Here is a 14,579-nt window from a genome sequence, read left to right as displayed (position 1 = left end):
TACTTTTAAAGACAAAATTTTCTTCAAGTGTGGGGAGGCTTGCAACCCAAACACCCCTCTTACATACGCCACTGCTAAATATGTAAGCTATTTGTAGTTTAAAAGGTGCTCCTAGCCTCTAATAAAGATGATAATTTAATAATAAGGATTTTTTCTCGCTTTCTGTCTAATAAGATACAAAAGTTTAATATGCAAAAATATGCAAAAATACTTTAAAAAGAAAATAAAATTTATTTGAAACAATTTTTAGATCTGTTAAAAGCCACCTGTTAAAAATCATAAATCATACAACATCACCGACGGGATCTTAGTCTTATTTGACATTGAAATACTGTAGTCATTTAGTGTACCTAAGTGAAACCTCTCGCAAGCGTTATAACATTCTTTTTATCTAACTGGAAACTTTTTTCTTTAACTCCCAACTGGAGTTTTTGATGTCATCACAATGGTGTTGTCGAGATAATCTAGCATAAAAACAGGTTTACTTTAAGTGTTTAAGTTCTACTCAATTAGTGTCAGTTCTAGCATAAATAGAATACTGAAAGACTTTTAAAATAGCATTTTAAAAATATATAGGTTATCTTCAATATTAGCTGATTCAATTAAGTATTCTTATTAGACAATTTTTGTTTGGGTATAACAACATAAAGTTTAAAATATAAGTTAATTGATTTTATTTTTAATCTATATTACGTATTGTATTAATTTTAGAGGTTCAAACTATCTTATTTACATGGCTCCTAAATCTATGCAATAAGAAATAAGTAACAACGCCCTCATCACCTTTAAGATACCCTCTGTTCGACCCATGAGCAGATTTACTTACTTCATAAAAATTGGTAGATATGCAATATCTTTAGTTCTCTTGTAGAGCGCCCAATTCTTAACAACCAACCAAATAATTAAAATTCAATTATTAAAGTACAAAACATACGCGCAAATATTTATTTTCTTACGAGTTTTCAATAAATTTGACTCTAGGCAGTCTTCTCGTACATTTTTCACGTTGTTTAACAACTCCGCAGCATGTTAGTCTTGGGAAATGGGGCAAAAACACACGAAGGGTTTTGGCGTAAAAATAAAAAGAATTGAATGCTTGGAAAGTCACAGGTAAAGTAAAATAAATGTTTCATCGAATTTAATTCACATCTAAAGAGTAGAGTTGTTTGAGTTTAAAGATGTTTAAGGCGTTAACCGCTTAGGATCGCGAGGGAACATGGAAGTCTTGCGGATGTTGTCCAATCCCAGATACAGCATCACCACGCGCTCCATGCCGATACCACCGCCAGCATGTGGAGGACATCCATAGCGGAAGGATTCAATGTACGCCGCAATCTTGGAGGTGTCTAAAAAAAGAGAAGGAATAAATAATGCAATATTTTGTTTAAACGAGTTATCTCTTGTTATCACTTAAGCAGTTATGAATGAGCACTGAAGTGATACTGTTACCCTGCAATTTATTTTGTCATTGAGTTCTAATCATTGTTTGTAGGAAATCTTGTGACTAGCTAACCTTAAGTTTTTTCAAGTTTATGCACTAGCATTTAGTATTGACTTTAACACAAATGAGAAGCATGATTTTTTATATTTAAAAAAAGAAATGCTTATAATAAATCAAAATTAAAATTTTCGAAAAATTAATTTTTAACATGTTGACTAAATATGACAAACTACAGCTAAAATATAAACTTGCAGAATCTGAGAAGGAAAACTTACCAATGCCATGGTGCTTGGCCCGCTCCATTAAGTACTCGGGATCGTGGATGCGCTGCGCCCCGGACAAAATCTCCTCGCCGCGCATGAACATGTCGTAGGAGTTCGAGTAGACGGGATTGTTCGGATCGGGCATTGTGTAGAAGGGTCGTATCGCCAACGGGAACTTGTCCAGGATGTAGAAATCGGTGTCGTACTTGGCCTTGACCAGGCGGCCCAGCAGCTTCTCGTTTGGCGTCGACAGATCCTCCTCGTCGCCCGTCTCCACACCGGCCTCGCGCAGCATGGCCACGCCATCGGCAAACTGGAGGATCAGCGGCGGCTCCAGGAACTTGAAGGCATCCACCTTGTACTGCTGGCCCACAGACTCAATCTCCCGGGCATAGTTGTCGCGCAGTCCCTTGAAAATGGCCGTAAATGTGTTGCCAATCGTGTGCAGCACTTCGTGGTAGTGGTACTTAAATGCCATCTCCAGATCGAGGCCCACGAACTCGGTCAAGTGCCGGTGGGTGTTCGAATCCTCCGCCCGGAAGACGGCGCCCACAGTGTAGACCTTGTCGAAATCGGCGGCGATTGCCATCTGCTTGTACAGCTGCGGCGATTGCGCCAGATAGGCCGAATCCTTGAAGTAGCTCACGGTGAACACGTTGGCGCCTCCCTCGCTGGCCGCCGAAATAATCTTGGGTGTGTGGATCTCAGTGAAGCCCTTCTCGGTAAGGATGTCACGGAACAGGCGGCACACTCCCGCTTCCAGGCGGAAAATGGCCTGATTCGCCGGCGTTCTCAGGTCCAGCACTCGATTGTCTAGTCGCGTGTCCTGATTCACGCGAATATTCAAACCTTCCGCATCATCGGCGTTCTCGGGCCGCGAGGCATCCTCGATTTGCAAAGGCAACTGAGCTTTGGCCTGGGAAATCACAAACAGCTGCTCGACGGACAGCTCCAGAGATTGCTCTGTGCAGGACTCAATCTTGCCGGATACCGCCACTGGCTTGGCCTGGATATCGATGATGCTCTCTTTGGGAATACTGTAAAAAGGAAAATAATTGTGGATTTAGTTCTCTGTTTTATTAAACACAGTGTTTATATTTGGTTAGTACCTTTTTTTCATCAAAATAAAGGTTTTTGAGTCTTTGGTGTTTAACATGGCAAACGGATATTAAAAAAGCGTTAATTAATCCTTTCAATGCCATACATGGCAATGAATTATTTAAGTTATCTATTCATAATTGTACTTTTGGCTTTGTTATTTAGCTACACAAAAAAACTTGCAAAAATGATTTAAAATTTATAACTAATCTTATTTTTAATTAATCATTAATCTGCCTATGAAAATGACATTTAAGGATATATGACAAGATCACAACATTGAATTATTAAAATGAATGATGTAAATATCTTTTGATCTACGCAATTGGAATTCGATATCGTGCAGTCGGTATAGACCCTAATACATATGGTTTATGAGTAGTTAAACTTCATCATATGCACTTACTTGCCCGCGAACTTGACCATCTGCTTGGATATGACATCGCCCACGGCCAGGATGCACTGCACCGTGCTGCTCTGCTGGCGCAGGATGAGAAAGCACTGTTTTCCCTTAGCTCGCGACGTGTGGACGCGTCCTCGCACCCAGACGAGTCCCTTGCCCACCTGGCCACTCAACTCGGACACCGGAACGAAGTTGCGTTCGCTGCGCTTGTCCTTGGACTGAATCATCTCGGAGAGTCCATATCGTCCACTGGCGTGATCTTCGGCAGAATCTCCGCCTGCATTGTTGGCGGCCACTGCGGAGGCAGTCTCCGCCTTCTGCTCGGCTTTCTGTTTGGATAGAGATAAGAGCTGTTATCAGAGGTTCAAGAATCAACGCACGCCACGTCTACAAAACGGAGACTCACCTTAGCAGCCTTAGCCAGCTTTTTGGCTCCCTTCTTGGAGACCTGCTCCCCATTTTCCACGTTCTCCTTGTCTTCGACCATCTTGGAATGCACAAAATTGGCTGTAAAGAAACGAGGGTGTATATTTTAATATGGGGCCACAAAACTAGACCGTAAACCACAGGTTCCGATAAGCAACAGGCGAAAGGAGGAGTACTTTGTGCGTTGCGTCATGGTTTATAAATAGCACTCGGCGGATGAAGTGCCCCATTTGCGGATAAATGACATTGGCTACCGGGCTGCAGTTCAGTCACCCGACCTCATCCCACGGATTCCATATGTCCGTAGAAGATTTCCGGGGCCGAAGAGCTCTTTGTCAAGCGGCATCGCACATAACCTAAACTTTGAAGACCTTTTTTCGCTGAATAAATGATGACACTCACTGACTGCCTCTTCACTTATTGATTTTTTCAATTGTACATTCAAGTGCACTCTGCTTACCAGCTAGATTTTGCCCTTTTAATACACAAACGAAAAGATTTCACGAGCGTCGTGTACTATTGCACATGCCAGCAGCGCGGTGCAGTCTAGTGATTGTTAATCGGAATTTGTCGAAAAATATCGATAGGTGCATGCCAGTTTGTAGGGTGACGCACATTTTAAGTGCCCTTCTGAGTTTGTTACCGAAATAGTTTAGACGTTTTAAACACAATACTGAATCTATAATAATTACAAAAAATTTGACAATTTAAATATATTTTATTTAGCTCAAGGTATGTATCCATGTTATAAATCACATGTTGTTTATCTAATAAAACATTTTATAATGAAAATGTTACTTTAAGGTTGTAGAGCTTATTAAATATTTCCTATTTGTAAAAAATATACTCTCACTTAAGAACTAGTTTGTAAGCTGAAACTAAAGAGTAAAATATATAATTTTGTATTTTGTAATTGATTGTTTTGTAATCATCGCTTAATTGTGGACCTTCTTAAACTTAAAATTCCCCCATCCCCATCGACAGTTACATCTTCGTTTCGATAACAGTCAGAAGACGCATCTCTCTTCGTTTTCAGAAACAATTATATTATTCAGAAAAACAACATCCAATCGTTTGTTTAGATTAATCCAGAGCGGAATCCGGAGGTAATAAGTCAATCCAAAAGCGTAATTTGGGTAATGGGAGGTAATAGGTCAAGGCAATCGAATTTGTAATAGTGTGTTTTCCCGGTAATTTCGAGAAGCTGGTAAATGAGTGAGTCACCATTCTAGCTGTGTATGTACTATTTGCGAAAGTGGTGCTCCAGCTGAACCAATTCAATAGCTGCGACTAGATTAAAGCGTGTAAGCTCTACGTATATGTTAAGTTATTAAGGGGGGCTTACCATTTAAAGAGCTCCGCGAAACCCACACATAAAAGCTTGAAAGGCACACGTCATATGGCCCCAACAAAACCAAACTGCGAAAGGTTATCACCAAGTACGCAAGTGCCAAATTGATTGATAATTAAAGTTGCATGCCCCCAAAGAGTGAAACTAGAAACTATTTACATTTCTTGGTCACTAATTTAATTAGCTAATGTTTTGTTATCATCCTTTTCGTTGCAGGTAAAAAACCATCGAAACAATGCAAGGTGAGTGAAAAGAGAACAAGCCGAACTAACAGAAAGTTTTGGATCTACGTCTACTCCACAGCGGTATCGGAATTAGTAATCTCTGCAGAGAAGACCCTTGAGAATGTCGTGGCAAAGTGTTCCCCAGTATCCCCAGTACCAAGGTTGATTATTTTGACTTCTAAGCGAGTGTTTCTGCTTTCCGGTTAATGAACGCATGCTTTTGTTTGTCCCTGGGGGCTTGTGGGCTCTTTGAATGCCCGTAATTCCCCGATCCGCCCTGAATTATGATTCACTTCCATTACTTTTCTCTTAACATACAGTATTTGTCCTGTCTTATCATGGTTGTATGTACATATTTGCTCGAGAGTTCTATCTTGGTTTACCGCATCTCTTCGTCACAGCGAAGCGTTTCATTTAGTTTTTACAGTTCTTGGTAGACAGATAGCAGTAGCGAAAAAATCTTGGACGCTCTAATTTTGATTACGAACTAAAAATACATGTCTTATCCCACAGATCCTAACCAGCAGTACAATTATGGCGGAGGTTATCCGCCTCAGGGAGGATATGGCGGTGGATATCCGCCTCAGGGAGGCTACCCGCCGCAAGGACCTCCACAGGGTTATCCGCCCTACGCCCAGGGAGGTGCTCAGCCCTATCCACAGCCCTACGGGCAGGGGCCACCCGGTGGTTATGCTCCTCAGCCGGGCTTTATCCAACCACCGCCATCGGCGGGCGGCTATGGAGCATACGATGATCCGGAGAGCCAGCCAAAGAACTTCTCCTTCGACGACCAGAGCATCCGACGCGGTTTCATACGCAAGGTTTACCTGATTCTGATGGTGAGTACCTTAGCAAGCATATTTATTTCGACTAATTGTGTATTTTCTTTAGGGACAACTCCTCGTCACTTTTGGAGCGGTTGCGCTGTTTGTGTTTCACCAGGGCACCAAGGATTTCGCAGGTCGCAACAGGTGGCTCTTTTGGGTGGCCCTGGGCGTGATGATAGTGACCATGCTGTCGATGGCTTGCTGCGAAAGCGTGCGCCGCCAGACACCGACGAACTTTATATTCTTGGGCTTATTCACAGCAGCTCAATCTTTTTTGATGGGAGTTACGGCCACCAAATATGCGCCGAACGAGGTGAGTGCTTTAAGTCTTTATGGCAGAGTATTTTACTATTAAAATTCACCCTTTCTTTCAGGTTCTCTTGGCGGTTGGCATAACGGCTGCTGTTTGTCTTGCCCTAACGATCTTTGCCATGCAGACCAAGTATGACTTCACTATGATGGGCGGCATCCTGATCGCATGCATGGTGGTGTTCATAATCTTTGGCATTGCGACTATTTTCATTAAGGGAAAGATTATCACACTGGTGTATGCGTCCATTGGAGCGCTTCTTTTCTCCGTTTACCTCGTCTACGACACCCAGTTAATGATGGGCGGCGAGCACAAGTACTCGATCAGCCCCGAAGAGTACATCTTTGCGGCGCTGAACCTCTACCTGGATATCATCAACATATTTATGTACATTCTAACTATAATCGGCGCATCGCGCGACTAAACTCTTCGATTTCCATAAATTGTTTACAGTTTAACCGGGTTTAGCTTTAACCGGAATACGAATGTTGTCGCGTAATCTCATCGGTATTTACACCCTCCCCAGTGGAGGCAATCTTCAACTAACGAACTACTCAAATACTTACGATCTATCTACTTCGCGTTGTTTTTTGCCAATTTCCGGTTTCCTTTTAGTTCTAAATGTCAGTTGAGGGTAAATGAACTTAATTGCTTTTCGTTATGTATGTATTTGTATTCTTGATTAAGTTGAGGTCTGAATCTAGCGCGTGTTTTCAAAATTGCCCCAAAAATAACTATATATGTATACCAAATGATATGCCATTCAGATACACAGAAAAACAATAAATAGTCACGTATAAACATATTTATGTGAGAATATATAAGCAAGATGGCTTGCAATTGTTAAAAAAAACATTTTACCGTGTGTAATCACCAAGGAATCCCGATATTTGCAACTATGAATCAAGTACCGAACATTGTAAACCGTGCAGCGACACTGAGTTTAAAGTCAACAATAAAGCGCATCTATTTATTAAAGCCGCCACAGACCCCAGCATTGTAGGGCTTCCGTCAGTGGTTGATCCAGTTCCACCAACCAGCCACCACGAGATGCAACTTCAGTCTGCAATGGGAGAGCAACGTTGATGGTCGGATTACGACTAGACCTTTATCGACTACTGTTTGCTTTATCATTGCTTAAGTTTCCTTTGTTATCTGCACCACCACAGCTAAAAGACGGGGTGTTTTAATTTTTGGGTTGGCCCCACAACATGCTTTTGACCCGGCCACCTGTTCAGTAGTTCGTGTGAATTCCAGCAAGGCGTAGCAATAAAATGTATCACTACCAGCAAGGCAAGTACCGTCCGGGTCGGGCTAAACCAGACCAATTTGGCTGCGGAAGAAGTGTTTTTTGATTAGATAATCGGTACGGCTATAATATATAGTTGACTGCAATATGCTCTCTCTGTAAAAGACCAAATGAAATGTAACTCTCTCGGCGCACTTTCATCTGATAAGACAGCAGAAAAGGTTCTGCTCAATACTGTGATTCATTCATTTCAAGGGAGAGTGCATAGCCGTGTTTAAAATATTGTGGTGGCAATATCAGTAACTTACTCACCCACATCGATATATGAATCTTATCTGAAGTATGAGTGTGGACTGGTGATAAGAGTCGAGTCCCGGCTAATCTGTCGCCCATATGGGGACACCTGAAAAGGCGATTCGGTTTCATTAAGCTGATATACTTACACGTTGCCGGCAGTCGGGCAAAGAGAGACACTTTACTTTTAACCATGAGCAGCGACAACCACTTTCAGTACGGTTAGTCATTGTATTAATTTTAATATTTCCTTGAATTGTCCTCCAACCTGACAGGCGATGAAACTGGCGCATATACAGATGCGGAGGCGGACAAGAGCTTCGCCTTTGATGACCAGAGCATCCGGAAGGGATTTATCCGGAAGGTCTACTTGATATTGATGGTAAGTCTTTAATTCGTCAGAGAAAAAAGTTAAAAAAAAATTTTTTTATTTATATTATCAAAAGTATACAAAATAAGAATTCTAAATTTTATGACCTACAAAGGGAAGGTTTTGATATTGATTTGTTTTTACGTTTTATTGCTTTATAGATTTCTTTCAAGCCATTAATCTATGATTTGTGTTCTATTTTTAGTGCCAACTGCTGATCACTTTCGGTTTTGTTTGTGTGTTCACCTTCTCGAAAGCCTCGCAGGAATGGGTACAAAAAAATCCTGCCCTTTTGTGGATAGCATTGGTAAGTATTTACATATGTATATTAATTTAGAGAAGTTGTCTTTAGAGTAACATAATAAAAACTTCATTTTTAGGCCGTTCTGATCGTGACCATGATTTGCATGGCCTGCTGCGAAAGCGTGCGCCGAAAGACGCCGCTGAACTTCATCTTCCTGTTCCTGTTCACCTTGGCGGAGTCCTTCCTTTTGGGAATGGTTGCTGGACAGTACGAGGCGTCTGAGGTCATGATGGCAGTGGGAATCACGGCGGCAGTGGCCCTGGGACTCACCCTGTTCGCCCTGCAGACCAAGTACGACTTTACGATGTGCGGTGGAGTGTTGGTGGCCTGTCTGGTGGTGTTCGTCATCTTTGGCATCATCGCGATATGCATTCCTGGCAAGGTGATCGGACTGGTCTATGCTTCCCTGGGAGCTCTGCTCTTCTCCGTTTACCTGGTGTACGATACCCAGTTGATGCTGGGTGGTAATCATAAGTACTCCATCAGTCCTGAGGAATATATCTTCGCCGCACTGAACCTCTACCTGGATATCATCAACATCTTTATGTACATACTGAGCATCATCGGATTGTCTCGATAGACAGGACATGCTGATCCGTAGTTTTCATTCCAGTTTTAGAGATATATAACTTAATTTTATGTGCCCAGTGCCACCTTAGCCACGAAGAAATACAGACCGACTAACTAACCGTACGTAGTCGAGAGCTCGCTTTGATTTGGGGATTTGGTTTGGGATTGGGGGCGCTCAACTAGTTCGAACCTTGTCCACGCCGCGGTGTCCAATTAATTAATGCGCACGAGTGGCCGTAATGTAATTATGTCCAATCAGCCCCTGCAGCGCCGGCAGTTCCTGGACCGGATTGGATGTGGACAAGGTGATCGACGAGATCGTCAGTTGCGCGAGCGTCTGGTTAACGGGCGGACATGGATTTCGACGAGGTGCTGCGGGAGGTTGGCTCCTTTGGACTCTACCAGAAGGTCATCATCTGCTCTGTCCTACTGCCGGCGGCCCTTCCCTGCGCGTTCCACGCCTATAGGTGGGTCATCCTTAAGAGCTCCTTTTTTTTCGTAATATTCACTCCTAAAGCACATATAATAGATTAATGTTAATAATAATGCATATATTTTTTGCAATGTATACATTTTAATGACTAAGCTATGTATGAATTTTCTATTTAATACCCTTCTTATCATCAAAACATTTAACAAAGGCTAATAATCATGTTTCCTATAAATAGAAACAGTGTAAAAATGTCAATAATTTAAAATAATTCTATTTATAAAAAGTAAAAGTAATTGTAAACAATTACCTAATGATACGGTGATCTTTCAGTCAGTTATTCATAGCAGCCACTCCGCAGCACTTTTGTCGAGTTCCGGAGCTAGAACCCTGGACACAGGACTACGTGCAGCTGGTAAAAAACTTGAGCATCCCGCGCAATCGCAATGGAGCCTATGCCGAGTGCTCCATGTATGCGAGGAATTACAGCGATATAGTTCGCTATCTGGAGTATCGCCCGCCTCCAGATTTGCTCCGTCAACAAGCCGAGGATTTGCTTAAGTTGCAGCCGGAAACGGCGAGGATAGTTCCGTGTCAGCATGGATGGCACTACGACAAGTCCATCTACTCTAGCACGGTTGTTCAGGAGGTGGGTATTTCTAATTTGAATATAAGTATAATCATTTTGAAATGTACTTGGTTATCCGTGAGTTCTGGGTACTTACATCTTTTATAACATTTAAAATTTTTATAAATATTTCTCTACCTTATTTATTCCCCTTGAAGTGGAACCTGGTTTGCGATCGAAGCTTTCTGGTCACCCTGGCCTTGGTGGTTTTTGGTGTAGGTGGACTTCTGGGTAACTATGTATTCGGATATCTAGTGGATTTGTGGGGAAGACGGCCTTCATTCTACGCCTATCTGCTGCTCGAGATCACCGCATGCGCGGCCAGTGCCTTTGCCTGGAACTACTACACCTGGTTGGGACTGCGCTTTGTGGTGGGATTGACGGTGCCAGCGATCTTGGCCAGTCCATATGTCCTGGCCATCGAGCTGGTGGGTCCGGAGAGGCGAGTCTTCTGCACCATCGTCTCAAATATAGCCTATTCCTTGGGCTTGGTGGTGCTTGCCGGAGTCATCTACGTCGTCCGGGATTGGAGGGAACTTAGTTTGGCTGTTTCCATGCCTTTGCTGATGCTCTTCTCCTGCTTTTTCGTGCTGCCAGAATCACCGCGATGGTTGATGGCTGTGGGCAAAACCAGGAGAGCCATCAAAATCCTCAAAGTGATGGCCAGAGTAAATGGCGTACGAGTAAACCGTGATTTTGTGGAGCGTCTGCAACGGAAATTGGTCAGCAAAAGGGCTGCGGAGGCGCATTCGTCGTCAAGTACCCACTACGGAATTCTAGACCTGTTCCGTGGACCCAATATGCGTCGGAAGACCCTGATCATCACACTGATTTGGTTTGCCAACACAAGTGTCTACGTGGGATTAAGTTACTATGCTCCTGCTCTTGGAGGTGACGAGATCTGGAACTTCTTTCTGGCCGGAGCGGTGGAACTGCCCACGTATCTGTTGCTTTGGCCAGGATTGAGCTACTTTGGAAGGCGATGGATCCTGTTCATCTCGATGCTGGTGGGCGGATTAGCCTGCGTAGCCACGTTTCTCTTTCCGGACATCACACTACTGCTCTACTGCGTGGGCAAAATGGGCATTAGTTCGTCCTTCGTGGTCCTCCCGCTCATGGCATCAGAATTGTATCCCACGGTGGTTCGAGGACTCGGAATGAGCTTCAGCTCGGTGGTGGCCATGGTGGGACCTATAGTGATTCCCATGATTAATCATATGGTGAGTGCGGATAAGGGTATTACGGGGATCCCTATTTCTCACTCTTTTTCCATTGCAGGGCCAGCAAATGCTCGTCTTGCCGCTAATTGTAATGGGTGCTCTACTGATTCTCGGAGGATTCGCCAGTCTTCTTCTACCGGAAACCCGGAACCGAAATCTTCCCCAAACTTTGGACGAGGGCGAGGCGGTGCCCCTCAGTTTCCTCCTCTGCTGCTGCGTGGAAAGCGAGCGAAAGCCCAATAATATCCGTGCGAATCCGCAGAAAAGAATTATTCCGGAGGCCGGAACCCCAGTGTTTCATCGCGTGGACACTCCTGTCTCCGGACGAGTGGCCTGCAAGGTCGTTTGTAGCATATGTAATAAGGAGATGCGTACTCTGTAGCTAGTTAAAAGTTGTTGAAATTAAAACCCTTTTAGAGTTTGAAAAAATTTGTAATTGATTTGAATTTATGGCGCCATTCGTTTTTTGCCATCTGGCTACGCTACTTCCTATGTTTGCATGTGTTATACAGTGGTTGTGTATTGTAAAAAAATATTGTTTTTGAAATCCATTTTATATTAATTAGTTTCTCAAATAGACAATCCAACAGTGTTTAAATGGTTATGAGTTTTCAGAAATTCAAAATTTTAATCGAAGTCCTAAAGAAAATCAATGTTTTATTAATATCTGGCAACGCTTATTTTTTTTAAGTTTGTTTGGTTTTACAGTAGTTTTGAGAAATATAGGTTTAGTTCTTTTAACAACTATTTTAAATATTCTCAATATTATACATTTTTTTTTTAATACAAGATTATGTTTTATTTAATAAACCATTTATTCTTATTTATTTGTTGTATACATATGTCTTTAAACCAAGTTGGCAGCCCAACCGGCAAATTTAACTGGTGCGAAAATCAAACAAAATAAAAAAACCAATTGGACACATAATAAATATCAATTCAAGTTCCATATTTTTCCAGATATAGAATTTGTAGTACATGTTCATATGACCTCGCCAACTGATAGTAACGCAAACATTTGCATCAACCTTATTAATTTTTTATGGGTCGTCGAAAAATGATAAGGAACCGCAATCGCTTGTTTATGCACACACAGAAACTTCAAGAAACATTCCGGTTAAACTGGCCTAATCGCAATTTTAAGCCAATTTAAACGTGACGCATAGGAAGATTTTCAAATCAAAACCCACGAGTGCCGGCATGTTTCAGCTTTTCACCTTTGCATTTGGCTAGATAATTATGATGTTACGAACGGGTTAAAGTTCCTTTTAAAGGAGGGTTTGGTACCATCTGGATTTTTAACTTTTTTCATTTCAATGTCAACAAGTTTTGACTGCCGCGTGCTTTTTTGCCAGCCCCTCCCTTCCCGCACCCTAAAGCCCTCACACAAAAGCGTTGCTATGCATACACACACAGGCTCACTCACACACATGTCGATTATGCAAGCAAACTAACTAACAATGAAATGCCAGAAATATGAATAGTTCGTATGTTTTTTACAGTTCTTTTAATGTAATGCTTGTATGATGGTCTAAAACAATAGTTTACAAATTATAAAAACGTTTTCAACAATTTTGGTACATCGTTCATGAATCGAAATCAAATAATGGTTATGGTTTCAGCTTGTTTACGTTTTGAATTGAGGAGTGTTGAAGGGGGGGTTTACATCGAGAAGTCGGAAATTCGGGAAAATCGGTAAGAGCTAATGCTAAAAATATATTCCTCTGTCTTCGCGACCTGGCAATGACTTTCCTGGAGTGTCTGCGTTATTCCCCTAATCACCTCGTTTCAATTCTTCCGAAAACTGTATATAGTATATATAGTGTATTACGAGCGCATATATCTATAGATACATTTGTGTATGTTCTTGGGAGGGCGGCAAAAATTAGAATGTGTGTGTTATTTGGACTTTTGGTTTTTTGGTTAAGGAAACGTGCTTTAATCGCTTTGGAAAATACATTTGACGGTTCCAAACTATTACTATTAGATTAAGATTGAAGGGTTCCCTTAGTGTTAAATATAGTTATTATGCTTATGTGTTCTGTTCAGCGCTCACTCGGATGCCTTTATTTTTTGTATTTTAGTATAGTGTGTAGCATTACCCCCAAAAAGTGGCCAAAGGGAGACCGAAGGATGACCCATCCAGGCACGTACCATCACAGTCCGGAGTGGTTCCGAATTGGTTACGGAATGGGGAGTGGTACTGGGTAAAGTTGGTGTAATTCCGACTGCTCGGGGGGTGCGTCCTGTATGCCGCCCCTTCAGTTTGCTCCCTAGCCGTATGTTTTGTATGTGTTTTTGTGTTCGGTGTGTGTGGTGTTGTTTTTAGGTGATTTGTCCAGGTGGACAAGGATGGACCCGCTTAAGCGGAGGCCGCCACCTCACCGGACTTCTCCTCCTTTGTACCGGCAATGGCCACCTCCTCGAAGTTCTCGACCAGATCGGGCACATCATCATCACCGGCATCGACGGCCGAGGAACCGGCTGCGCCGCCGGCGGCGCTCTTGTTGGCAATCTCCGTGGCCAGCTTCTTCAGCTGGTTGATGTCCTGGGGTCCAAGTTGCGTCAGGATGCCGGGAACCATCTCGGTGATCGTCTTGTTCTCCCCATGGCCGGTGATGGCGAACGTGTTCGTCGGCAGCGAAGCCTGGGCCTTCGGGTTGTTGAAGTGGATGACGGTGCCATCGTTCTTGATGATGTTCACCTCCTCGATGCCGGGGATGGTGTTCACCGACAGCTTCTTCAGCGACGACTGCAGCTTCTTGTCGTCGGTGGCGGGCGTGGAGTGGACAATCTTCTTCTTGCGGCGGGGGGTACCCTTGCCGCCAATGCGCACCTGCGCCTGCAACTTCTTCAGCTTCTCCGGATTCATCTGTTCAACGAAAGACACACAATATACCGATTAGTAACACCCCAATCGAACAGCGCACAATTTGATATTTACTTTGATTTTACTATAATTTAGCACAGAGCCTTGCCCGAAAACACGTGCGCCCAGTTGTAGTCAAATGTCAAAAAGAAATCGCCATGATAAAAATGGCAAAGCAGTATGTATATGTGAGTAGTACTGGTAGGAAGTACTAAACGTCAGTGTTGACTATCGATAACTAACGAGGTGGCAACGAAAACGAGGAAAATATATTTAATTAAGTTGTTAATAGAAATATTGAG

The 14,579-nt window shown here is 42.7% G+C and overlaps 5 protein-coding genes across 10 annotated transcripts; 3 read left to right on the top strand and 2 right to left on the bottom strand.

Annotated features, from left to right (window-relative positions):
* Nucleotides 1-916: 916 nt before the first annotated feature.
* Nucleotides 917-7,307, bottom strand: LOC108049470 (aspartate--tRNA ligase, cytoplasmic). Of its 3 annotated transcripts, none has more exons than XM_017130649.2 (5): nt 7,205-7,307; nt 3,612-3,712; nt 3,209-3,534; nt 1,717-2,741; nt 917-1,346 (listed from the first exon to the last, which is right to left on the bottom strand). In XM_017130649.2, exons 2-5 carry the CDS (start codon nt 3,690-3,692, stop codon nt 1,183-1,185), a joined length of 1,596 nt encoding a protein of 531 aa, XP_016986138.1. In that variant the 5' UTR covers nt 3,693-3,712; nt 7,205-7,307; the 3' UTR covers nt 917-1,182. The 3 variants fall into 3 exon arrangements, with proteins under 3 accessions (XP_016986138.1, XP_016986136.1, XP_016986137.1); XM_017130647.1 differs by lacking the exon at nt 7,205-7,307 and adding an exon at nt 4,092-4,213; XM_017130648.1 differs by lacking the exon at nt 7,205-7,307 and adding an exon at nt 4,034-4,055.
* LOC108049471 (protein lifeguard 1) lies at nt 4,612-7,148 on the top strand. 2 transcript variants are annotated; one of them, XM_017130650.1, is made up of 5 exons: nt 4,612-4,737; nt 5,286-5,367; nt 5,720-6,045; nt 6,098-6,346; nt 6,408-7,148. In XM_017130650.1, the coding sequence occupies exons 2-5, from the start codon at nt 5,328-5,330 to the stop codon at nt 6,765-6,767; spliced, it is 975 nt and encodes a 324-aa protein (XP_016986139.1). In that variant the 5' UTR covers nt 4,612-4,737; nt 5,286-5,327; the 3' UTR covers nt 6,768-7,148. The 2 variants fall into 2 exon arrangements, with proteins under 2 accessions (XP_016986139.1, XP_016986140.1); XM_017130651.2 differs by lacking the exon at nt 5,286-5,367 and adding an exon at nt 5,199-5,224 and having other exon boundaries at nt 4,616-4,737.
* Nucleotides 7,308-7,504: 197 nt separating the features above from the next.
* LOC108049472 (protein lifeguard 1) lies at nt 7,505-9,253 on the top strand. Of its 3 annotated transcripts, none has more exons than XM_017130653.2 (4): nt 7,505-7,636; nt 8,162-8,268; nt 8,462-8,563; nt 8,637-9,253. In XM_017130653.2, the coding sequence occupies exons 1-4, from the start codon at nt 7,618-7,620 to the stop codon at nt 9,138-9,140; spliced, it is 732 nt and encodes a 243-aa protein (XP_016986142.1). In that variant the 5' UTR covers nt 7,505-7,617; the 3' UTR covers nt 9,141-9,253. The 3 variants fall into 3 exon arrangements, with proteins under 3 accessions (XP_016986142.1, XP_016986141.1, XP_016986143.1); XM_017130652.2 differs by lacking the exon at nt 7,505-7,636 and adding an exon at nt 7,849-8,107; XM_017130654.1 differs by lacking the exon at nt 7,505-7,636 and adding an exon at nt 7,863-8,107 and having other exon boundaries at nt 8,186-8,268.
* An 83-nt stretch (nt 9,254-9,336) lies between these two features.
* On the top strand, nt 9,337-13,367 carry LOC108049469 (beta-alanine transporter). Its single transcript, XM_017130646.2, has 4 exons — nt 9,337-9,597; nt 9,894-10,209; nt 10,347-11,408; nt 11,467-13,367. Exons 1-4 carry the CDS (start codon nt 9,485-9,487, stop codon nt 11,788-11,790), a joined length of 1,815 nt encoding a protein of 604 aa, XP_016986135.1. The 5' UTR covers nt 9,337-9,484; the 3' UTR covers nt 11,791-13,367.
* An 80-nt stretch (nt 13,368-13,447) lies between these two features.
* On the bottom strand, nt 13,448-14,481 carry LOC108049473 (transcription factor BTF3 homolog 4). The gene is made up of 2 exons (XM_017130655.1): nt 14,353-14,481; nt 13,448-14,280 (listed from the first exon to the last, which is right to left on the bottom strand). The coding sequence occupies exon 2, from the start codon at nt 14,278-14,280 to the stop codon at nt 13,771-13,773; it is 510 nt and encodes a 169-aa protein (XP_016986144.1). The 5' UTR covers nt 14,353-14,481; the 3' UTR covers nt 13,448-13,770.
* Between the last annotated feature and the right edge of the window lie 98 nt (nt 14,482-14,579).

This window comes from Drosophila rhopaloa, unplaced genomic scaffold (assembly GCF_018152115.1).
Source record: "Drosophila rhopaloa isolate 14029-0021.01 unplaced genomic scaffold, ASM1815211v1 contig_115, whole genome shotgun sequence".
Taxonomy (NCBI): Eukaryota; Metazoa; Arthropoda; class Insecta; order Diptera; family Drosophilidae; genus Drosophila; species Drosophila rhopaloa.
The sequence above is the reverse complement of the archived record's forward strand: the minus strand, read 5'-3'. Positions and strand labels throughout refer to the sequence as shown.